Source organism: Hylobates moloch, unplaced genomic scaffold (genome assembly GCF_009828535.3).
Source record: "Hylobates moloch isolate HMO894 unplaced genomic scaffold, HMol_V3 SCAFFOLD_4, whole genome shotgun sequence".
Taxonomy (NCBI): Eukaryota; Metazoa; Chordata; class Mammalia; order Primates; family Hylobatidae; genus Hylobates; species Hylobates moloch.
Window position 1 is genome coordinate 107,406,825 of NW_026652279.1, and position 25,264 is coordinate 107,432,088.

Consider the following 25,264-nt stretch of genomic DNA (forward strand, 5'->3'; position numbering starts at 1 on the left):
AGCATCAGGATGAAATTGAATTGTAGGGCACACAGTTGGTGTCAGAGAATTAAGGAATTGAGTAGTGTCAGAAAACACCTCAGACTACACTTTCTCCCTTGGTGTGGGAACAGTTCAGTTTGTGTTTCTTTCTTCTTGAGTGACCCAACTCCAAGAAGATGCCACTTCTGGAGAGAGAATAGGGATCTCAACGTAGCCTGGCAGTGAGAATACGAATGGCAGCAGGAATGACCCAACAGGGGGCTAATGTTTGGGCTATTGTGTGTGTCACACTGACCCTGACCAGCCAAGTAGTCACAGCCCCCAGAAGCTCTTCCTGCCTGTCAGATGCCTCATTCCCACCTGTGATGCTCAGCGAGAAACCATGAGCCCTGAAAGGCACCACATTGTTTTGTGATGTCACCTCTGGAATGTTCTGAGTGTTTTGGTGACCAACTTCTGCATCGGACCTATACCTGGCAACTCACATTGGTATGGCTTTTTACTTGAGATAGAAATAATCATCTTAGACAGGGAAGCAGGTACAGCTATCTCCACTTCAAAGACTTTCAAAAGCCTTTTACATCAACTATAATATCTAGCTTAATATCTGTTCAGAGATTGATAAACCATCATGCCAGATATCATCTACACATTCTTTCAGACTCAGACTTTCATAATTGTACGTAATTGACAAGAGGGAAATAAATGAGTAGAAAGTTCTGTGTGTTTTAGGCGAGCAGTTGAGGCCCAGAGGTTGAGCTGGGAAGCAGTAATCTTCTTTTCTCTTTTCCACAGCACTCAAGGCCAAATTATACAAGAAAAAGAGATACCAGATCTGAAAGCCTAGAAATTCCAATCAATGTGGTTCTACCTCAGGTAGGGATAATCACAGAAGGATGTAACCTATCAGTGTTAGCCAGAATAACCCCCCACCTCCTCCTTCAAAACTCTAGCAAGAGATTGTAGAATAAGCAGAGATAGTCAGGGCTTCCGATTCTAGTTTGTGTTGGGTGCCAGCAGGCGGTGTGCTGGGGAAGGCCACATAGCCCCTCTAGTCCTTGGGTTCTTTTTCCCACGAATGAGGTGGCTGGGTCAGATGATCTGGTAAGAACTTCCAGTCCTATCATTCCCAGTTTCTATGATACTCTGAAGTAACCCAGCCTTCTCAAAACGAGATCTTTTGGTGCTTAGTGTTATGCAATCACTCTGGATTTCTGGGGGAGAATTAGAACTGGGACTTGGAATCAAATGCATAAGAATGAATCCATGCGAAGAAAACCTCATCCGTGGACAAAGGGGTACAGAGTTATCTGGAGCTGTCAAGAGAATTAAGTCCTGCTATGCACCAAAGACAGATGTAGGGGCCATGGCCATAGATGCTTTTGCGGTCAATGAATTGGTGAAGTCCTCACAGGCTAGAGAGTCTCAGGTCTCCTCCTGCCTACAATCAGCTGTTTCCTTAGTGGAATCCTCTTGATTGAATTGTTTCTACTGCTGCTATGTCACAAAGGGGTGCCTTTGCTTTCTCCAGAGTCACCTAAGGCCTCATTGGAAGACCAGGGCCATGCAACCAGAGGGGTTGAAATGTAGGATGGAGGAGTCCAATGCAGAGGTAACTATCTGAGAGCTCTGTCCAGGGATGTGTAGGAGGAGGAGGATTGACCACTGGTGGGCCTTCCATATATATAATTATAACAATCTAGGCAAGTATGTTCAGTGGGAGGCAAAAATATGGAAGAAGAAAACATCCTGGATGTTTATTTTCACATTATCTTTATAACTTTGTAATGAACAGTCACTTTTCTATTACTTTTAGCTCATGAATCTTAGCCAGAATATATGATAACTTCCCCCTGATCATTCAACAGGATAACAAGCTGTAGGAATCTTTTTGGGCCTGATTCTTTCCACCTGAAATACGCAGGGAGTTGTATTGGCCACTACTCCCCCGAGAGTGTGTGTTACTGCTGTGATTCCTCAGAGCCCATATAAACCAATATTTTCTTCCAGAAGCCTGGGGCCCCTCAACTTTACATGCTTTGAAAGTACCTCAGATGGCTGAATGTTCTCTGATAGTAACCCTCAGTAATGTTGGCAAAGTTGGTGTTTAAGAAACTTGGTCAGGCAGAGGATGCCAACCTAGGGGTGGGTGTGAAGGAGGGGATAGGATTTGAAAGAGTAGCGGTCATGTGATAGAGAAATTGGAATGATGTTTCCATCAACACCCACCGCAACTTTCCCTCCCCAACTCCCAGAAACAGCCCAGCAATCAAGGAGAAGAGAAGGTTTAAGACAGCTCAAGCTTGTCTTGGTGCTGCCTGCTTCCTGTGCTGGAGGACCTGGTGCTGCTGCTGGGGTCTTGTGGGGCAGAGTGGGTAAAGAATGAGAGGATATCTCCTGTCTGGGCACGTGTACCTCACATGGGCAGATGCAGCTTCGTGCGTACACCTGCCAAGAGGGTACAAGCCATGCACCAGATTTTGGACACCTGTCAGGATGCTCAAGACTGGCACTCTGGGGGACGGGTGTGGGTGTCTACAACTGGATGATCTGAACCAAAATACCACCAGGCCTGCGAGAGGGACCAGTGTGCTCACTCTGCCTTCCTAAATGAGATGGCGCATGGCTTAGGGGACAGGGTTGATCTGGGAAGCAAGGAGAGGAAGAAATATTGACTGAATGTTGGTGCGATCGTGTGTCGGGCACGGGGCCAAGCAAGTGTGAGGTAGAGATTTTACAGGTACAGGAACTGGCAACCCCAGGAACCCCACTAGTAATGGCAGAGCTGGAGGAAGGGGCTTGAACTCAAATCAGTGCCCATGTTCTCTGCTATACTAGGGCACATGCTACTAAGCTGGGCCACGCTGCATCTTAGCTCTGTGGTTCTTCTCTTGCTTTTTGGAGATGGAGTCTTCTCCCTGCATCTTAACCACTCATCTCTGGGCTTCTTATTTTGTATTTGCCAAAAGCTGCTCTATTCTGGGACGGAGTCCACTTTCCATTTGTTTCAGAAAGGACTTGTGGCAGCAGCTCTGTCTCCAGAAACTGCCTCTGGCTCCCAGCTCCCAGCCTTGCTGTGCATTTGAGCTTCTCAATTACATTGCAAATGCCTGTGATCGCTACTTGTTATCACCCTTAGGTCTTTTCAGGACTCATTGATTTCCCGTTTTTCTTCCTCACGTTAAATATTTGTGTTTTCTGATCTCTTCCCCTCCAGCACATTAACTTGCAAGCCATCAGTGTCATTTCCAGCCCAAGCTAGCTGATCTCCTGGTTCCTTTTGTACGTAATGATTCAGTTCTCACAGACTTTCGCGTTTCCCCAATGAATGTGCTCTGTGAATTTCATTAAGGCATTGTTTACTCCTAGATCATTAATGAAAGAGCTACACCAGGTCAGACTGAGGCTCCAATAGCACCCTCCGGTGCCTCCTTCATCCTTCCCAGTTGCCTTTTCTCCTTCCCCTTTGGGCTTGTTCCTCAGAAGCAGTGAATTCCTGCTGACGGCACCCGCCAATTTGAATTCCCAGGAAGATTTCAGGAGAGTCTCTGTTAAACAGTATGCAAACATATTACATATGATATCTTCTTTATCCTCTTTGCTGTTAACATTGTAATTCTATCAACATCAATCACATTTACCTTGTGAATTATCCTTTTACCTGTTAGTATTTATTAAAACCACCATTGACTTTGCCATGGTACCAGGGAGCTGAATTAATTTAAAATAATGAGACATAGCCTTGTCATCTCATATGAAAATCAGTAGCATATTTGGCTTTTCCTTCCAGAATCCTGGGGCCTCTCAACTTTACATGCTTTGAAAGTACCTCAGATGGCTGAATGCTCTCTGATAGTAACCCTCAGTAATGTTGGCAAAGTTGGTGTTTAAGCAGGCTTGGACTCTATCAGCAGTGTTTGGACATCTCTTCTGGGCTGTGGTAGCCACATTTTTCCAGGGGTGGAGAGACATCAGTGTGTGTCAGCTAAGCCTGGCTAGTTGCTGTTCAATCCCATCCCCAAACTCTTTGGATGGGAAACCACAACCCCAGTAATTCTACCCCAGAAGGTCCCACCCAGAGAGACCTGTTGCTACAAGTCCTGTAGCACCAGTAAGAGATTTTGATGCTTTCACTTCCCCTTTTCGCTTTGCCCTTTGGCCTTTGCTTTTTGCCTCCCTTCTTTCAATTGTCCCCTTCCCCCATGTTCTTCACTTGCCACCAGGTTGGTGATCTGACAAAGACACAGTTGTTGGCGGATTTCAGGCATTTTCCTTCCAGGACCAAGGAGGGCGCCAGACCTAATGCTAAGGAAGAATGCTAAGGAAGAATTCCAATCCACAGGTGGGACATCAGGCTTCTGTGAGGGCGATGTTCGTGTCCACGGCCCTTCCTGGATCCCTGGCACTAATGCATCATTGGGTTACAGCTATGAGCACATTTCCCCTGAGGACAGAGTCTCTTGGCACCTTTCTAGCACCCGACGGGAAGGCATGATGAGCCCATAACCAACTTATTCCCCTTCTGCATCAGCTACATATCCCATTCCTCCATGAAGAAGCCAACCTTTTTCTTTCCTACCTACTGGATCTCTATGTGAGGGCATTTCCTAGAGACCAGGAAAGAGACAATCTTTTTTTTTTCATGATCAGTTGCACCATGCTACACAGGCTGTACCTCCCAGGCTTAGGAGAACATTACTGGGGTATTCTTGGGGCTTTGTATTGGCATAGACCTCTTGTCAAGGGCTACAGCATATCAGGGCAGGTTAGCTTGGCCCACGAAACCAATCCAGCGATACCACTGGTCGAGGAGTCCTACTGATAAGGAACTAGCTTCTAACATAGGCCAAGGAGGTCTGGAATCCTGGAACTGCATGTTTGCTGAGCTCAGATGCTTAGTTTTTGGGTAGCCCTTTCGTGAAGAAATATCCTCCACGTTGCATAGTGCTTTAGGCCAGGTATGTTTAAACCTTACCAGTAGAACTGACCATCTGTTTAGTCTTTATGGCAGCTTGCCTACCACTTTCTTGTCCTCTTGGAACCCCAGGAAGTAGGCAGAGCAGCCATGTTTAGGCTTATTTTAGAGGTGGCATTCAGAGAGGCAAAGTGACTTTCTCAAGAGCAGTCAAAGGAAGGACTTTTGAGCCCAAAGTTACTGGAAATTTAGGGCCTTTACCCTCGTTGGATTATATATTCAAGATGATGAAATGGACCACTAGCATGCTTGTGTGCAGGGGGTGGTGGGAACTTCCTCTAAGGGAGTACATGGATGAACCTAGGGGTTTGTGGAATTCACGTGAGGAAAACTCCATGCTTATAGATTTTACATCATACCATAACAGCTTTGTCCTGGGACTATTTTAAAGTCTTAAAATATGAATGGAAATGAGGATATAGCTTTATCAAATACACTAAATATATTAAGGCAAAAGAAATGGCCATTTTTGTAGGCCAAAAATGGTAAAATGTTAACAGTTTCTATGGTTCAACCTAGTATTTCCACCCAGTCTTTCAGTGTATTTTGGTTGATTCAGTTATTGCCAAGGACTCATTAAGCCTCCACTGCATGTGAAATTTGCTTTCTAATTCCCAAGACTTGGGATGTCACAAAAACAAGGGATATGTCACTGTGCCTAGATAATTGCAACTTACTCTTATGGGGAGAGGAGAGGCCTGGTTGTAAGAGAACCATTGCAAAGTAATGATATTAGCACATGCAAAAAAAACTGTCTGAGCATTGTGAAGTGCTAGAATAAACATGGAGTTTGGAGTCAAATATCCTCATTTTAAACCCTGGTTCCACTCCTTTACTAGCTATGTAATCTTATGCAGAATCATGCCAGTTCTTTTGGGTAAGATATTACATATGAATACAGAAATCAATTAGCATATAACCTGACACATTATAGTCACTCAGTGTTACTTTTTTTCTTGTTCTATATAATCTTTCTCTAAAGAAATGCTAAGCAATGTCTCTTCTAAAAGCCCTTGCATGTCTGCAGCTCTTTATAAACAAAGAAAATGTTCCAAGTCTCCTTTTATTTCTGAACAACGAACCCTCTGAGAGAAGTAGGGCAGATGTTGGTGAGGTTGTTATAGAAGGTTGTACAGGTTGTGCACTGCAGTAACAGTGAATAGCACCTTTTCGAGTTGGGCATTTCAAAAATATATGGGTTGGCCCTGATTCATTCATGTCAACACCCACATTTTCTAGGAACTAAGGCACAGAAATGAAGTGACTTTGTAAAGGTCATGCACTCATATAGTGCAGAGCCAGAACTCTCTGGAGATGTTATCATTTCTAGTCCCCTATTCCCCACACCTTGCTGCCTGCGTTAATGCTTCCTGCATTTTGACTTCTCTCATTTGCACCAAAAGTAATTGGTGCTATTCACTGATTCTTCAAATCAACTGGAAATTCCCTGAGGGCAGGGTCTGTGAGCTTGGAACACAGTAGATGTCAAATTAATGTTAGTTGATTCACTGACACTAATGTAGGGGAAAAATTGGTGCAATAACATCCTGAGTGGGTACATGACTAGGGTGAAGAATTTTCACAAGGCCAAGAGCTTTCCTTTAAGGATTAAATCCAGCTAGCTCTGATCAGAATCAGAGAAATGTCACAGGAAAAAAACAAGTTTGTTCTGGATCAATGTTCTCCTGAAGTTCAATCATGATCCTTGTCATGTCTAAAAATGCCTGTATATTTAATATAGGTATGTTTTCCCATTACTCATTAAAATAAATATATGACTACTGAAAAATTTTTAAATGTTCTAAGAAACTAAGCCATGAGCAAACACTGGACTTGACCACTTTCTTGGTCCTGTCTGCGAATAGGAGGAAAGATAATAGGACTCAGTCGTTGGAGAAGAATTTGGTTTCCTGTTGAGAAAGTAAAGGGGACTTATTAGTCCATCAGCATTTCCTGGATTAGGTGCTGTGGGCATGGAACAAGAGAGGGCACAAAGCCTGCTTGGGAAGAGTTGGCCATTTAGGGGAGAGGACGAGATGTCAACTAGGTTGGTAAAAGAGGGCTGCTGGGGCCATAGTAGTGCCAATTTACAAATGCGAATCCACTGGACCAGAGACAGGCCAAGAGAGCACTTAGAGATAATGACTCTTACCCTTCATTTTACAGACGTGGAAACTAAGGTCAGAAAGTGAGTGGATATGAGCAAGGTCACCTGAATGTGTGAATAAGGACCAGGGCGCAAACACCCAGATTGTCCATGGCTAGGTATCCACCACATGTTAAGGTTTTGTTTAGTGTATTTCTGTTGAGGGGATGACAGAATGTTCCTTGGGTACCCAGTGTGGAAGGTGGATGTAGAACACAGGCAGCTGAATGCCATGGGTTAAAAGCCATCATGGCCAAAGATGGACAGGTAGAAACATCCATGATTCCTCTTTGGACCCTTAGTTGGATCAAGAAGATTGCCTCTCAGGCTGAAATAAAACGATCGTAAAAATGAAATGAGGATTGGGGAAATTTGAACATGGGCTCAGTATTCGCAGATATTGAGGGATAATTGTTAAATGTTAAAGGGGTGATAATGGTATTGTGATTCTGTTAAAGAGACACATATTTATATATTTGTGGATAAAATGACACAATGTCACTTTGCTTTAAGATAACCTAGTGGTAGGGGAGTGGTTGTGGAATCAGGTTGAGGCCTGGTGAAACAAGTGTGGCCTTGATTTGATACTTGGTGAAGCTGAGTGATGGGTACATGGACATTTATTAGACTATTCTCTCTCTTTTTGTGTATGTTTGAAATTTTCCATCATATAAATTGAAGGAAAAGATATCATGTTCCCCAAAGTACTGCAAGACTTTTGATAAATCCATGGTGGTTTCCCATGTGTGTACTTCACACATAGAAGGTCAGGGAGCCAGAAGTGGGTTTGTGTCTTAGCAAAGGAGCTAGTGCTGGTTATTTAACTTCTCTGAGTTTCAGTTTCTCCATCTGTAAAATAAGAATAGTAATGACATCTTATATGTCAGTGTGGTGAGGATAAAATGAATTTAGTAGGTAGAATGCTCAGCTCAGGGCCTAGCATGAAATTGAGGCTCAATATTTGTTTCCTTTTTCCATATTCTTCTCAGGACTGGGATGCACATGTTGACTAAAACCACATTTTTTCATGTTGATAGCTTCTGGAGTCAAATCCTGCTGAGATAAAGTATTAGATCTAGTGCAAGGATGGAGAGGACCTCTTAAAATTCAGTCCTGCTGGGCGCGGTGGCTCATGCCTGTAATCCCAGCACTTTGGGAGGCAGAGGCAGGCAGATCACAAGGTCAAGGGATTGAGACCATCCTGGCCAACATGATGAAACCCCATCTCTACTAAAATACAAAAAATTAGCCAGGCGTGGTGGCATGCGCCTGTAATCCCAGCTACTCTGGAGGCTGAGGCAGGAGAATTGCTTGAACCTGGGAGGTGGAGGTTGCAGTGAGCTGTGATTGTACCACTGCACTCCAGCCTGGCGACAGAGTGAGCCTCCATCTCAAAACAACAACAAAACCACCACCACAACAAAACATTCACGCCTTATTGACTTTGACTAATCTTGCCAGAAATCCTGGATCTCAGGACCTTAAACCTATCAGAAAATGGTCCAGGTTATCCACAGTGAGGTTCATTCTGATCACAGACAGCTACAGGAGCCAATCTGCTTTCCCAGTTGAGAAATGTCAAAACCAGGGAGGCTGAACTTTTTTAAACTAAATAAAATTCCGCTTGCAGAATGCCCTCAAACCCTTGCTATCTGGAAGACTGAGCATATCCTTACAAAGTTAATGACGTGCTTATTGCAAAGTTAATGGCATAGAACTGCATCTTCTATTTATCTAGCTCTTTAAGTTTTAAAGAATTCTAACCAACTTTATATACCATCAAATTGTATTTCTCTTTCTGCATACACACACACATATATATAATGTAGCTAGCCTGACTTGTTTTTTATTTTCTCTATCTGTACAGTTGTGGAAGTAACCTAAGACATAAGGAATTGATATCTGGAGAGCATTTTGATATACTCGGATGAAGTACTTTTGGTGTATTTGGAAGTAGCTATCATGATCTGTTTACTTAAATTCATTGCTGCAATCATCACCTCTTCTCCAGTATGCATTCCACCTGCTCACTTCTTTTTGAATACATTTTATAATTCTTGCATTAGTGAAATCTACTTTTCTTGATAACAATACCTTACGGTTCTTTGGCACTGTTGGTTTTAAAAATAGTTTTGCATTCATTATCTCATTTAATCCTCACAACAGTGTTGTGAACTAAGCAGGGCACATACTATTTCCATTTTACAGGTATATTTCATTGACTTTTCAATGTTGGAAGGTGCCTTTAAGATCGTGGAGCCCGACTCCCTCTTTTTCACTTGTGAAAAGTCTGGGTTCCCAAAGAGGATAAGAGAGCTCTCTAGTTTCAAAGTGCCCATCAGTGACAAAATCAGGATGAGAATTCTTGTGACCTTTCAGTCTTTAATGCTGGTGCAACCCTCACCTAAGCAAATTGCCTATTCTACTTGACTTAGATCTGTCCTAACCACCTGCTGCCAGGATCACCTGAGGGAGCTGGTTAGAAATGCAGATTCCTGGGCCACACCCCCATCTGAGTAAATCAGACTCACAATGGGAGGCTCAGAAATCTGCATTTAAAACTCACTGGAGTTATTTTTCTATACTGGAACGTGTGAAAGCTACCAGCTCATTGGAGTTAAGTTCTGTGGATCTGAGCCCCGTTTTATGCTGTGGTCTTGAGGTCCATGGCCACCATCATGAATTCCTCAGGGTCCTTGACTGGCTTTATCACCACATGTTGAACGCTCATTGCTCAGTGATATGTCTGGGATGGTTTTTCTTTCTTTCCAAAATTATTAGTTAGACTCTGCTTTGAGTCTAGCATTGCGTTGGAAGCTGGGGTGAATGTTTAAGGGGCTGCTAGCAGAAAAGACTCAAGGGTGGCTAAGAGTGAAGGATATGCTCAGATGGGCAAGAGAGAAGGCTGGGCTGACCAACGGCACCGCCATTTTGGACACAGCAATTTGGGTGGCTGTTTGGATGATTCATTCTGCTTCTCTGCTCATGCTAAGTGTGAGTACACACCTGTGGGTGGTGGCCCTTGAGAACAGTGTTTGTTCCTCCTTTAGGGTGACAGAATGTGCCAGAGCCCATGCCTAGTGCTTTTGTACATTACCTTTTTTAATCCTAAAAATGTCTCTAATAGGCAACAAGTACATGCAATTATCCCAGTTTGAAATTGTGGAAATTAAAGCTCAAATAACTTGCTCAAATTCTTGTTAACGTAAGTAGTGAGGCAAAGACTCAAAATATTTGGTTGACTCTAAAATCAATGCCTTTGACCACCATAATATATAACTATTTCTCATTATTCATGGATTCCATATTTGTGAATTTGCCTACTTGCTAAAATGTGTATCCACCAAATCAATACTTGTAGCACTTTTATGGTAATTCTCAGACATGCACAGAGAGGTGAAAATTTGAGTTGTGTGATGTTGAGTCCCAGCCAAGAAGCCTTCTTGTTTCAGCTCTCAGGCTAGAAAATAGTGTCTATTGCGCAGTCTATCTAGCGCCACTTTTTTTGTTTTGCCTTCTTGTGCATTTTGTTGGTGATTTTGCTGTTAAAAATGGCTTCCACACCATTCCAAGTCAAGTGCTGTCTAGTATTCCCAATCACAAGAAGGCTATGCTGTGCCACATGGAGAAAACACGTGTTAGAGAAGTTTTGTTTGGGCATGCGTGACAGTGCTGCTGACGTGAGTTCGATGTTAATGAATCAACAATACGCACTAAATGAGGTTATGTATTTCTTGGTTGACAAAACTGTGACCACAAGCTCACAGGAACATAGCCCTCTATTTCCTGTAGGAGCAATGGTTCTATATTTGGTAATTCAGTATTGGAGATGACTTCATAGAACAGAATTCACTGGAATGACAAGGATCGGCCACATTTCCTTGTGACGACCCCAAGAAGCAAAAGCGCCCACTGTGGCCAGGCCAGACAATCAGACGGGGCTTATTTGGGGATGTCCTGGCCCCTTACTTTGTCAGCCAGCCCCGAGTGTGTCAGTCCCATCGTTAACGCTAGGCTTTCCCATTCTCTCCCGCAGAGGGGCACAGCCGAACCCATCCCGAGGCTCCACAACTTGTATAGCATCCCTCGCTGCGCGCAGCAGGCCGCCCTGCCCCGGCTGAGCCGCAGGATGGCGAGCCAGCACTCCTACCCGCTGAACCGCTTCTCCTCCGTGCCTTTAGACCCCATGGAGCGCCCCATGTCCCAGGCCGACCTGGAGCTGGACTACAACCCGCCGCGGGTGCAGCTCAGCGACGAGATGTTCGTGTTCCAGGACGGGCGCTGGGTGAATGAGAACTGCCGCCTGCAGTCTCCCTATTTCTCCCCATCGGCCTCCTTCCACCACAAGCTGCACCACAAGAGGATGGCCAAGGAGTGCATGCTGCAGGAGGAGAACAAGTCTCTGCGGGAGGAGAACAAGTCTCTGCGGGAGGAGAACAAGTCTCTGCGGGAGGAGAACAAGGCCCTGCGCGAGGAGAACAGGATGCTTCGCAACGAGAACAAGATCCTGCAGGTCTTCTGGGAGGAGCACAAGGCCTCGCTGGGCCGGGAGGAGAGCCGGGCCCCCTTGCCACTGCTGCACAAGGACAGCGCGTCCCTGGAGATGGTGAAGAAGGACCACGTCGCCCTGCAGGTGCCCTGCGGCAAGGAGGACAGCACCCTGCAGCTCCTCCGGGAGGAGAATCGCGCGCTGCAGCAGCTGCTGGAGAAGAAACAGGCCTACTGGGCCCAGGCAGAGGACATGGCCGCCCCTGCCGAGGAAAGCAAGCCCGCCCTCTCGCCCCACGAGGAGCCCTGCAGCCCCGGGCTGCTGCAGGACCAGGGCTCCGGCCTCTCCTCCCCCTTCGAGGAGCCCAAAGGGCCCCCGGCCCGGCAGGAGGACTCCAAGGAGCTGGGCGCCCTGCGGGAGATGGTCAGCAACATGTCCGGGCTCTCCGGGGAGGAGGAGGCCAAGGCGGGCTGGGGCCTGCCCGACGGCTGCCAGCCCCTGCAGCTGCTGAGGGAGATGAGGCAGGCGCTGCAGGCCCTGCTCAATGAGAACTGGCTCCTGCAGGAGGAGAACAGGACCCTGCAGGTGCTACGGGCGGAGCACAGGGGCTTCCAGGAAAACAAGGCTCTGTGGGAGAACAACAAGCTGAAGCTGCAGCAGAAGCTGGTCATTGACACCGTGACCGAGGTCACTGCGCGCATGGAGATGCTCATCGAGGAGCTCTACGCCTTCATGCCAAACAGGAGCCAGGACCCCAAGAAGCCCAGCAGGGTCTGAGGCCTCCGCTGTGCACCGGAACGCCGAGTTTGGGACACCGAACACTGGGCAAAAGAGAATCCCCTGCCTTCCTTTGTCGTCCTCGCCTTCCCCAACCAGTTCGTACCTATTGAAAAGCGGCGTTAGCAGCCTTCATAAACTCAGAGTATTAATAAAGGTGTGAGGAGGGTGGGGCCAGTTGACACCGGCATGCTGCCTTTTTCTTTCTTCTTTTTTTTAAATAAAAGATAGACAATATTTTAGAGCAGTTTTGGGTTCACAGCTAAACTGAGCAGAAAGTACAGGAAGTTCCCATAGACTCCCGTCCCACAAATGCATAATCTCCTGCATTGTCACCATCCCTCCAGAGTGGTACACTAGTGACAGTCTTTGAACCTACATTGACACATAATTATTCCAAAGTCCGTAAGTTTGTATTAGGGTTTGCTGCTGGTGTTGTACATTCTGTGGGTTTGATCAAATGTATAGTGACATGTAGCCACCATTGTAGTACCATATAGAGTATTATAGAGTATATGAAGTACCATATAGAGTATTATAGAGTATATGTAGTACCATATAGAGTATTTTCATTGTGCTAAAAATCCTCTGTGTTCTGCCTATTCATCCCTGCCTCCCCCTCCAGCCTCTGGCCACCACTGATCTTTCTCACAGTCTTCATAGTTTTGATTTTCCAGAATGTCATATAGTTGGAATCGCCAAGTGTGGAGCCTTTTCAGGTTGGCTTCTTTCACTTGGATATGCATTTAAGTTTCCTCCATGTCTTTTCATAGATTCAGAGACAGCTCATTTCTTTTTAGCACTGAATAAAATTCCATTGTCTGGATAGATCACAGTTTATCCTTTCATCTACTAAAGAACATCTTGCTTGCTCTCAAGACAATTATGAATCTGGCTGCTTCTCTCCTTTTTTCCCCTGGTCTCTTCTTTACCTCTGCCTTCATTATTGTCTCTGTTTTTCTCCTTCAGTTCTTCCTTTTTTTCCTTAGTTTTTTCTTCTTCCTCTTCTCTTTCTCCTATCCTTCTTGCTCCCTCATCATCTTCAATTTCTGGGGCTATGGGGGTGGGGGTAGGTCTATGGGGGAAGAGATCACCCTAAGCCAGGGCTTTTCAATTGTGCCATTATTATCCGGGGCTGGATAAGTCTGTCCTGGGGGCTGTCCTGTGCATTGCACAATGTTTACCAGCATCCCTAGCCTCTACCCACTGGATGCCAGTAACAGCCACCTAGCTCCCAACTGTGACAACCAAGTATGTCTCCAGACATTGCTGAATGTCCCCTGGGGGACAAATTTCAACACTACTGTAGGTTTCTCCAAGTACCATTGATTGAAACACAAGTCCTAGAAATACACTGAGAAAATAAAGGTTTGCACAAGGAAATGCTGCCAGAATCCCCTTGGGCAGATTCATAATCATACTCTGACTTAAAGGTCCTAACAAGTCCTACAGTGAAGTAATCTGCTTATCCTGGGTGAACCCCTAATTACCCAATTTTATGTGATCTTGAAATCTTTTTCTGTGTTTTCTCTGTTATTCACCCAGTTTGGGAAGGAGTGCCCTGTGCTCTCCCCAACCCCAGGCTCACTTCCCTACCCCTGGATTCCCTCTACTTACTCATAGTTCACACTTACCAGTTGGCTGCAAGAGATGAGGGTGGTTGGCTGTCAGGCTTACCGGGGGCAGGTGCAGAGGCTCAAGATTTGTTGTCCTGGGCTTCAATGCCCATTTCAAAGTTGGACGTACTTTAGAGCCAAGAAATTGAAAAGTACCCTTAGGTGACTATAAAAGGGAGTTGGGCAGTGGTTCCCAAACTTTGCTGTATAGTGGAATCACCTGAGGGTCTTTGACCAATATTGACACCTGGACCCCACTTAGACATTATGATTTAATTGATATTGGCTGTGACTGGGCAGTGGTGCACGTAAAAGCTCCCAGGTGATTCTAATATGTAGCAAAGTTCAGGAATCACTGTAGAGGATAGTTAAGCCTTCTGATTCTCAATGTAATGCTCCATTCACTAGTAATGAAAATAAATGAGTAGGCACCTGTTAAGGAAAGAAGTTTACCCATTTTGCTGATGGAAAACTGATCTTTGTATTGAGACAGACAAGAGTTTGAGACTGGAATATCCTCACTCCTCATCCATTTTTCATGCTGGCTAAATTTCTGAGACTTGAACAAGCCAAAGGCAGTCACCCACACCCACAGAACTCTTTGCACCCCACTTTTCACTTGATATGGCCTCCAGTAATCCTCAGAGCCCTGTAAGGAAGGCAGTATCATTTCTTCCACAGATATGGAAACGGGAACTCCAAGGGATTTGCAGAGGTTAGCCAGCTAATAAGAGCCAAAAAGGGACTTCAATGTAGACCAAATGACTGCAGATCTCAAATTCCTTCTATGAGATCAGATTGCCAAGTAACCCTGGTCTCTGAAAATTAAGTTTAAAAGTGGCTTTGGGGCCAGGAGTGGTGGTTCACACCTGTAATTCTAGCCCTTTGGGAGGCTGAGGTGGGCGGATTACTTGATCCCAGGAATTTGAGACCAGCCTGGGCAACATGGCAAAACCCCGTCTCTACAAAAAAAATATAAAAATTAGCTGGGCACTGTGGCATGTGCCTGTAGTCCCAGCTACTCGGGAGGCAGAGGTGGCAGGATCTCTTGAGCCAAGGAGGTTGAGGCTGTGGTGAACTGAGATCACACCACTGCACTCCAGCCTAGGTGACAGAGTCTCAAAAACAAAAAATTGTTTTGTGTCTGTTTCTCAGGTTTAGGAACTTGTTAAGTCTTACTCAAAATAGCATCAGAAATTCCAAAGGAGAGAGAACAAAATGACAGGAGTATTTCCTCTCACTGACTGCACACCTAATTTTCATACAGGGCAGAAGGTGACCGATGTCTACACAAAGGTTAAATCATTTATCCCCTGTTGCCACCAAAATCTGAAAAATAGGAAGTTGTTGCTGATAGGCCTCTGGCCCTTTGCCGTTTTTTGCCCTCCTATATTTGGTAAATTCATCATTCAGGGCATCATGACGTACCATACTTTAAGTCAGTATAATAACCCTGGAATGTAGGGTTCTTTTTGTTTTTGTTTTTTTGATGAAACCAAATTGACTTACGTGATTCCAGACAGTGAGAAGACAAAAGGCACACGCCCCATGTTTGTGTTACAAATATTTAACTTGGATTAATGTATATAACAGCAGTTGGATGTTTTCTCACAAGCTGACAGAACTCAGAGAACATAATACTATTTAACAGTGTCAACTTTCTCTGTCAGGCAGAATCTTAATGGGTGAAAAATTAGCAAGACGAGGCATAAAATATCATTTTTATGGAGTGGGGGGGAGATTTACTTCAAAACAATATTTCATTGTGTAATGCAACGTGTCATAGATTAGCTAGCAATCTAGCAGGATCTATCCTCTTGTGGAACAGAATGAAATTTCATTCTTCAAGGAGAGTATCCTTTAAGCATCTAGGTTCCTTTCTCAGCTTTTTCTTTGCCTCCTGGTCTAACCTTAAGTCCTTCTCTAGGAACCAAAGTTGTTTCCTCTTGCAGGGCAGGTCTTGGCTTCATTCTAAACATTCAACTTTTCCTATCTTCTTCCATTTGGCCCTTGACTTGGCTGGCTTCCTTGATTGCTGGAGTAAACCCTCCTGCTGAATTGGCTGAATCCTGTTGATAGGTCTGTCTGGTGCCGTAAGTTGTGGATCAGGTCAAATACAGAGGAACATTCACAACCTAAAACAACTAGCTAGTGCACAACAAAAATAAAATCCTAAGCCCCCCAGCCAACTGAATAGGCCTCCCCTTCTTGGCCAAGGAGAACTGAGGGGAAGCTGAAAAACGGAATTTCCAGCCACGATGGGAAGGGAGGTCAGATGTGCCTCATAATACTGCCCCCTTTTGGAGTTTAGGCGGAATTGACCAGCATTAACATTGAAATAGAGATCGCAAGACCGACAAAACAGACGCCTTGTGGCAGTAAGATACCAAGTTCCAATCTTCTGGCATAGCATCGTATGACAGCAGACCCCAAAAGAAATACAAATATTTTACCCCAAAGTATATTTCTTTGACATATTTTGAAATGGCCTGAAAAACTGTCTCTTGAGGGGAGGAGGGAGAATTTGCATCTATAGATGATTTTCATTAATGCAAATAGGCCTTCCCTTTCTAGGTCTTTCCCAGATCTAGGAGAGATTAAATGATAACCTGACACCTTTAAGGTCTGAAAAGAGACATTTATTATCTATTCTTGCTGAAGTCTGCTACTGGAAGCTTCACCTACATAATAAAAACCTTGGTCTTCACAATCCCTCCTTAATGTAAGCATTCTTTCTACTGATTTTGAATTTAGACAAAGCATAACTTTTTCAACCAGTTGCCAATCAGAAAATCTTTGAATCCACTCGTGACCTGTAAGCATCACTCCCATCCTACCTTTCATGCCACACACCCCCACCAGGTGTATATGGGATGTATACCTTCCATGTATTGATTTATGATTTTACCTAGAATTTCTGTCTCCCTAAAATGCATAAAACCCAAATTGTAACCCAACTGCCTTGGGCACACTTTCTCAGGACCTCTTGAGACTGACTGTTCCCTGGCTGTGGTCACTTATATTGACTCAGAATAAACCTCTTTAAATATTTTACAGAGTGTGGTTTTTCTGTTAACACTAGTTAATGGAATCTCCAGCATTAGTTTGGGGAGGAAATTTCAATAGGGCAATCATTTATGCAAGGATGGTCATCCAGAGCTTAGCAGAGAGTGCCAACAATAGGAAACAGAATCAAAACAACTCTGAAGGAAATCCTGTTGGTTTCTGTATTCTCAGATTCTATTCTTGAACACTTCCCTTTCTGAGGACTTCCTGTAAAATAGGGTGACCTCAATCTGCATGTTGTCAATGCTTGCTGGAGTCCAGTGTTAAGCTGGGCAGAGCAGGAAGCAGCTGAAAGGAGGGTAAACTGACACAATGTATCTGATGGAGGAAGTTGAGACTCCTAAATCCTCCTTAGTCTCGGTCAGCATATTGTCCTCCATACTGAATTTCTGATTCATAATGAGAAACATCTTTTACTGGGGAGCCATGTCATTTTTAGAATATTCTGGATATACCAAGAACAGCTGCTGGGAATCAGCTTTCTTTCCATTCATAATATTGAGCCTGAGTTGGTCTCCCGGTCCTTTTGCAGCAGACAGAATGCTTGTGCTTGGAGATGCCCACTGCCTTCCTCATTCTCATGCTGGTCTTCTCCAATCTGAGCACTTATCAGTTTCTTCAGGTAAACAGTTCTTTCCAGATTCCTTACCCTCTTTGTTCACTCAAACAATGGTCTTTGTAACCGAGAACAAACTTAGAAGCAGGTGACAGATTATTTTTAATGCTATCAGGACAAGTGGCTAATTTATGACATTTTCTTTCTAAGCTTGCCTTTATTCTTTGCAGATAGGATGATTTGGAACTCTTCATTGGAAATCCTCACGTGGTGGGAACATTAAGTCCAAACCTTTTTCCAGCAATTGGTCAGATATCACTCAGGGGTGCTGTGGGATGGAAGAGAGTTTCTTGGTTGTTAGTTACTTTATGTGGGGCTATGATTTGATGGTTTTCACCTTTTTCCTCTCCTTTAATCAATCAATCATCAGATAACTGTTGATCCTATCTCCTATATAGACCTTGAACCCTTCTACTTCTTTCTATTTCCATGGGCTCAATCCCCGTCTAGCCACTGTTGTCTTCTGGGTGATTGCTGCAACTCTGAATTGATACGTCTCCAGTGTTACTTCTAGCCAATTTTCCATGTTGCAACCATACTGGTTTTCTTCAATGTGTGAATGTAATCATGTTATTTCCTTACTTAAAATTTCCCACTTTCTGTTATCTTTAGAATAAAACAAACTTTAGGATGGGTTTCTGTCTTAAGTGTAGATGCTACTTAATATTCTTCTGACCTCCTGAATTGTTATCATATCAGTGCTTCTCAGGACCCCACTGCGCTCCTTCACAAGTCAACATAACTTAACCAAATGTCATCCCTATCTTGTGGAAGTTATATCCAAAGAGGATAAAGATTCCTCCTCCTGGGAAGGGCAGGCAGAACTTTGAGGGAGATGTACTTGGAGAACTGAAGACAGATGATGCCGTGGACTGAATTTTGTCTTCCCCAAATTCATGTTAAGCCCTAATCCCCAGGGTGATGGTATCTGGAGATTAGGCCTTTGGGAGATAATTTGATTTAGATGCGGTTATGAGGGAGGGACCCTCATGATGGTATTAGTGTTTGCTCTCGTTCTCTCCCTGCCACGTGGGGACACAGAAGGCAGCTGTCTGCAAACCAGAAAGGCCTTCACCAGAACCCGATCATATTGTCATGCTAATCTCAGACTTCCCAGCCTCCAAAACTGTGAGAAAATAAACTTTTGTTGTTTAAGCCACCCAGTCTATGGTATATTGTTACAGCAGCCATACCTAAGACAGATTGGGATACTTAACTTGCTAGATGGTTGTAATGAATCCACCCTGGACATGACTGTGCTGCTGGGTGTCAAAAACTAATAAACTCTCACCCTGATCCTTACCTTTAGTAGAGATCATCTACTGAACAAGTTTGAACTGGCAGCAAGGACTTCAGGGTCAGGCTTCTGGAGATGGGTCTTAGCTCCACTGCTTACTACGTCAACTTGGGTAAGTCATTTTACCTTTCTGTGTTGGTTCATCAATCAAATGAAGAAAATAACAGTACCCTCTTATATCAGGTATCTATTATTGCATTATAAACCCATTCAAAACCTGATGGTTTGAAATAACCATTGATTTTGCTCACAGTTGTGCAGTTTGCAAATTAGTCTAGGCTCAACTGTGCTGTTCAGGTCTTGGCTGGGCTCCCTCGTGCACCTGTGGTCAGCTGGAAGTTTGCTAGGTGGCTCTGCTTCTGGCGGTTGGCTGACAATTAGGACCCCTTTGTTCTGCTCCATGCGGTCTCTCATCCTCCTGCAAATTACCTCAGGCCAGGTCTCAGGGCAGAGGCAAGGGTCTAAGAGAGAAAGCAGCTGTGTGCAAGGCCTCTTGAAGCCTAGGCTTGGAACTGATTCATCCTTACTCCTGCTGACCGCATTCAATAGGTGAAAGCAACTCACAATACTACCCCAATTCAAAGGATGTGAAATACCTTCTGCCTGTTGATGGCAGGAGCTGGAAAGGACCTGGATACAGACAGGGAAGCCATTGATTGGGACCATCAGTGCATTTAATCTACCATACTACCGTCTAGATTGTTGTGAGACTCAAGTGAGACACGTGGAAAATGCTTAGAACAGAGCCTAGTACACTGTAAGTACTCAGTAAATATTAGCTGTTATTATCATCATAATCATATTTTTCTATATATCTTTAAGAATATAGATAAAAATTACAGAAATTCATGGAAAATTGCCTCAGAGACTTGTGAGGATTTTTCAGTTCATTAAAATAGAGTGATTTTTTGTGGTTCCTGAAAGAACTATCTGGAGTCAGTCTCTGGGCTCCTCTTTACATGCTTAAACACAGATTCATTGTGAGGGTTGAATGAATTAATGTATATAAAATGATTAGCCTAGCCCCTGGAATGTAACAAACACTAATAATGGTAGCTATGATTATTATTTTCCTTCAACAGGGTCAATGATTTGGTAAAGAATCTCCCTTTTACCCAGCTTCAATCCATTCCTAAAATGCATATTGGCTTAACATGGTGCCGAGAATGCAAATATAACAGGTGAAGTCAATGGATGAAGTAGCAGTAGAACAAAGCTTTATGATGGAAATCTCTCATGAACACATAGGTATATATACATTAGATAAGTAGATAAGGTTGGTACAAAAATAATTGTGATTTTGGCCATTACTTTCAATGGCCAAACCCACAATTACATTTGCATCAACCTAATAGTAAAATGAGCCCCTGGCCGGGCGCGGTGGCTCACGCCTGTAATCCCAGCACTTTGGGAGGCTGAGGCGGGTGGATCATGAGGTCAGGAGATTGAGACCATCCTGGCTAACATGGTGAAACCCCGTCTCTACTAAAAATACAAAAAAAATTAGCTGGGTGTGGCGGCGGGCACCTGTAGTCCCAGCTACTTGGGAGGCTGAGGCAGGAGAATGGCGTGAACCTGGGAGGCAGAGCTTGCAGTGAGCCCAGATCACGCCACTGCACTCCAGCCTGGGTGACAGAGTGACACTCCATCTCAAAAAAAGAAAAAATAAATAAATGAGCCCCTACACCTTCATGATGCAGCTTCCACAGGTCAACTGATGGCTAATCTTTGTTTATTTCCCCAGCATTTTTTTTTCAGTCAAGTTTTTTGTTGTTGTTGTTAAAAAAAGCAAATTCTATACATCAGCTATAAATGTTTCAGTATGTACCACTGATAGGCATTTTGTTTTGATTTTTTATATAATCACCATGTTATCATCACACCTGTCCAAATTAACTGAAGGTCCTGAATATCATCTAATACCTAGAGCAGAATAAAATTTCTCCCAGCGTCTGTCTGATCCAAACAAGATCCATGCATTTCATTTGTTGTGATGCCTCTTAAGTTTATTTTTTAGAAGAAGAATTTTTGTGCAGTTCCTGGGGCATCCAGAATTGGCTCGTGTCATTTGAGATCAGGCGACAGGAACATAAGACAGCCAGGCCCTGATGTGCTCATTGTAGATGTGCCAAGGTGGTTTTCTGAACTTTTTCTGCATCTCTCAGGAAATACTATGGTACCCATTGGGGTATCTAAAGCTCCATTGGTTTAGAACTATTCAGAAAGCTGCTCCCCAGGGCTATGGGGTGATGTAACCAGTATTGCTCAAGTGGTGAGGCTTTGTTTATTTTAAAGTCATTTGAAGGAATTGAGACCCACACCATTATCTTGGGATCTGATGCCTTGGAAAGAAAAGAGGCAAAGGAGCTACTTATGCTGAGGAAGGCTCTTTGCAGTGCTGAAGCATCCAACAGATGACAAGGGGGCCCCAAATGGAGACTTTAGTATCAGGCTGTCACACAGCAAACCAGATTGATTGATTTTCCTCCCTCCCTCAGTCCCTTCTTTCTGTCATTGTTTCTTTTTAAGAATGTTGGCTCTAGCATTCAAATAGGACTTTGGGCGAGAAGAGAAGATACCAGAAGCCTTCAGTGTTTTCTTTGCTTGTCAGAAGCAGGAAGGCTTTAAAAACAAAACAAAACAATAACAACAAAGAAACCGCTCTCTAGTTCAATATGTGTGCTGTGATAAATGGGGAAAGATCTCAATCTTTTGGACAAAATGGATTTCTAAATTTAAACATTAATTCAATACCTAGCTCAGAAAGCAGAGAGCTGCCCTGGACTCTGTTTTCTTATTTCCTGCAGGTATTAAATTACCAAGTTTGGCCAATTTTACCTGCTCATTGTTTCTTGAACTTGTCCCTTTCTCTGTCTGACTGCTGGCCCAGTTCAGGCCTCTTCAGTGCCTAAACAATTGTGGTTAAATCTTAAGTAAATCAATTTTCCACACTGCAGCCAGAGTGATGAGCAATTTAAAATACACTGTGACACTATGTTATAAGTCTCCTTTCAAGCTCTTAGTGGCTCTTTATTTCTTTTAGCAGACCTTGCCCACCAGTGTGCTGGGCTGGATTATAGATGTGCAGGAATATTGATCCCTTTAGCTCCAAGGGTGGCCAAGCTGTGAGCAGCCTTATTGATTTACCCCCATATTCCACACAGATAAATTTACTACATGTACTATGATGTAAAAAAAAAAAGGCTGATAGAATAAAATTCAATCTGCTCAGACCACTCTCCTCTCACCAGCTCTATCTTCTGCTCCTCCCTGCCTTGTAGGTAGTAACATGGAACCACCTTTAGCCCCCTGGAAATCATTCTTTGCCCATACAGTTCTCTGTATCTGGAACACTTTTGTGTTTTGCAATTCTTATTCCTTCAAGGCTCAGTTCAACAATGATCTGTTTCAGTAACTTTCCTGGAAATGCAACGTTAGGCCAAGGGCCCTTTTTCGTGCTTTGCCACCCCCTTCTTCTTCCCTTACCAATCGTAAGTGTTCTTCTAACTGATCATTCACCATATTATCAAGAAGTAGTTTTATATATTTGTCCCTTCGTCCAGCTTGACAGTTCCTTGGGGACAAAGTTAATCACCTAGAAGTTCCTTTGCCCAGCACAGTACCTGGCATATAGTAGGTGGTCAGTAAATAAGAAACTCCAGGAAAAACATTGAGGACAGTTATGATGCTAAAAACCCAATGCTTCCATGACCTTTGCTAACGGGGTCTGATTTAAATTGTGTACCAGTATTGAATGATGAGGCTTTAGGTCCAAAATATTGGAATATCGAAGTCAATATCATCAAGAACAGATATAGTTGTTCTAACTCTCAGCAGTCTTCATTGTTTTTAACAGCAGCTGATGAGAAGAAATGTCATTTCAAGCAGAGAGAGACAGAGAAGTGAAAGTTGCCGTGTTAGAAAGGATATGATCTGACACTGGGATGCACAGTGACTTCCATTGCCACCTCAGTTGCTCTGAGTGTGTATTTTGGTTGTCAGAATTTGTAGATTATTGGTTGGTGAAAAATAACCGTTTCCAAGATTATATATGTATGAACAGACCAGAACAGAGTCAATATTAGAAAAAGATGCTGTCAGTTGTAAAGACCAAATATTTGTCAAATTCTCACGTCTTGATATTGAGTGCATGCACGCGCACGTGCACACACACACACACACACACACACACTTGAGGTTGGAGGATATGCCCCTTTTAAAAACCTGATTTGTTGGAGCCCAATAGCTGCAGAAGCTTTCACCAGGGCTCTGTGTTCAGAAGTCTTCAGAGATGTCCTACATAGGCGTCTTGAGTAGGAAGGACACCAGGGTTAGGTCACAGTGGCCTCTTTACTTCACTGATTATCTTTGGTGGAACAATGGCCAGGGAGGGAGGCAGTGATGCTTTGAGCATTCGAGTAAGAAGGAGGACAGAGAAGTTCCAATAGTGCATTTTTTGATAAAGGGGCTTTCTTGGTAGGGAGGAATTAGCTTTGACTTGATGTGTGTGATGTACTACGGGAAGGTGTGATCCAAGAGCATGCCTGTATACCATCTGCTAGGTACAAGAGATCCTTACAGTGTGTATTAGGGCTATTCAGAGCCAGGAAGTCCCGTAATCTGCTGTCTGACACCAGGAAAGCCAGTGATATAACTCAGTTTATTCCAAAGTCCTGAGAGCCAGCTAGGGAGTGGGGAGGGGCAGGACAAAATGGGTGTCCCAGCTCAAACAGAAGCAAATTCACCCTTCTTCTGCTTTTCCATCTTTATGTTTTATTCAGGCCCTCAATGGATTGGATGATGCCAACTCCCATTAGTGAGGATGATCTTTATTCAAATGCTAGTTTCTTACAGAAACACCTTTACACCCGGACATAATGCCTACAGATGCATCCAGAAGTAATGCTTTACCAGCAATCTGGACATCCCATGGCCCAGTCAAGTTGACACATTAAAATTTAACCATTACACAGTGTTAGAAAGGAAAGATGTAATCATTGAAACCTCATTCATTTGTCTGATTTCAGGGGCTCCAGGGACTTTCTAACATTTCAACTAGCTAGTGATTCTCCATCATTAACTAATGTCAGTATCCAAGAACTGATATGCTACAATGTAGAGGCAAAATCTGTCTTATATCAAGCAAGTTGAACATGGCAGTATGACAAATACAATGTTATTATGACTATGTGGGAGAAAATACCCACAGTCTTATTCCAACCCTAAATCTTAAGTAAGCCACCAAAGTTCCACTTTCTTCATTCAATGTGTGTCTGAGAGACCGCCAATGACCATGGCTGACATCTTTTAATATGGAAACAGTTTTGATGATATATATATATATGCATAGCTATAATAAGTTAACATTCATCATAAAGAGAGTATGGTTGGAATATATACACATAATACATATTATATATATATACACACACACATAGTATTGTATAAACATAATATATAAAAAAGTATGTATACACACATATGTATCTATACACACATTTTATATGTATATATACCTATATACACACACATACACACACACATATCTATACAAGAAAAACGAAAAGTACTATCTTAAAGATGAGAAGAGTAACTGATTAAAATATATGTCATGAGAAAGACATGCTAATGAGGGATATACTTTTGCATTTATTTAGCTATTCAATAATTTACCAAATATTGAATGGGCTTGAATTTATGTAGTTATTCAGTGGTTTACCAAATATTTATTAAACATTCTACTATGTTCCAGGGCTTTATTATAGGTATTGGGATTCATTGAGGAACAAGGCAGACATGAAGTTTACATTCTAGTAGCGGGGAGAAATGATGAACAATCCCATAAGCAAGGTGATCTTAGGTGGTGCTAAATGCTGTGAAGAAAGTAATAGGAAATGCACTGCTAGGGTGTGTCAGAATTTTAGATAGGATTGTCAGAAAAGGCCCCTTTGAGACTCCTTCTTAATTAAGGTCTGAGCTGTTGTCTTAGTCTGTTCAGGCTGTTATAATAAATACTTTAGACTGGATAATTTATAAACAACAGAAGCATATTGCTTACAGTTCTGGAGGATGGGAAGTCCAAGATCAAGGTGTCAGCAGATTTGGTGTCTGGTGACAGTTTGCTCCCTGCTTCACAGATGGCACCTTCTTACTGCTTCCATACATGGAGGAAGGGGCAAGGCAGCTCCTTTCAATCTCTTTTATGAGTACTAACCCCTTAATCATAACTGTATCGCTTCCCAAAAGGCCCTATCTCTTAATACAATCACATTGGTATTAGGTTCCAACACACAAATTTGA

At 43.4% G+C, this 25,264-nt stretch overlaps 1 protein-coding gene across 6 annotated transcripts in view; it reads left to right on the forward strand.

The window, feature by feature from the left end:
* CBY2 (chibby family member 2) overlaps positions 1 to 12,551 on the forward strand; it is a 79,902-nt gene extending 67,351 nt beyond the window's left edge. Inside the window, exons 1-4 of one of the 6 annotated variants that reach the window (XM_058437860.1) lie at positions 208 to 471; positions 778 to 858; positions 1,514 to 1,594; positions 11,140 to 12,551. In XM_058437860.1, coding sequence (XP_058293843.1) covers positions 397 to 471; positions 778 to 858; positions 1,514 to 1,594; positions 11,140 to 12,369 — 1,467 coding nt within the window. In that variant the 5' untranslated portion in view covers positions 208 to 396 and the 3' untranslated portion in view covers positions 12,370 to 12,551. Of the gene's footprint in view, positions 1 to 207; positions 472 to 777; positions 859 to 1,513; positions 1,595 to 4,205; positions 4,325 to 11,139 lie in introns of those variants that run through there. The other 5 variants (XM_058437859.1, XM_058437863.1, XM_058437865.1 and 2 more) reach the window with 5 other exon arrangements.
* The last annotated feature ends 12,713 nt before the right edge of the window (positions 12,552 to 25,264 follow it).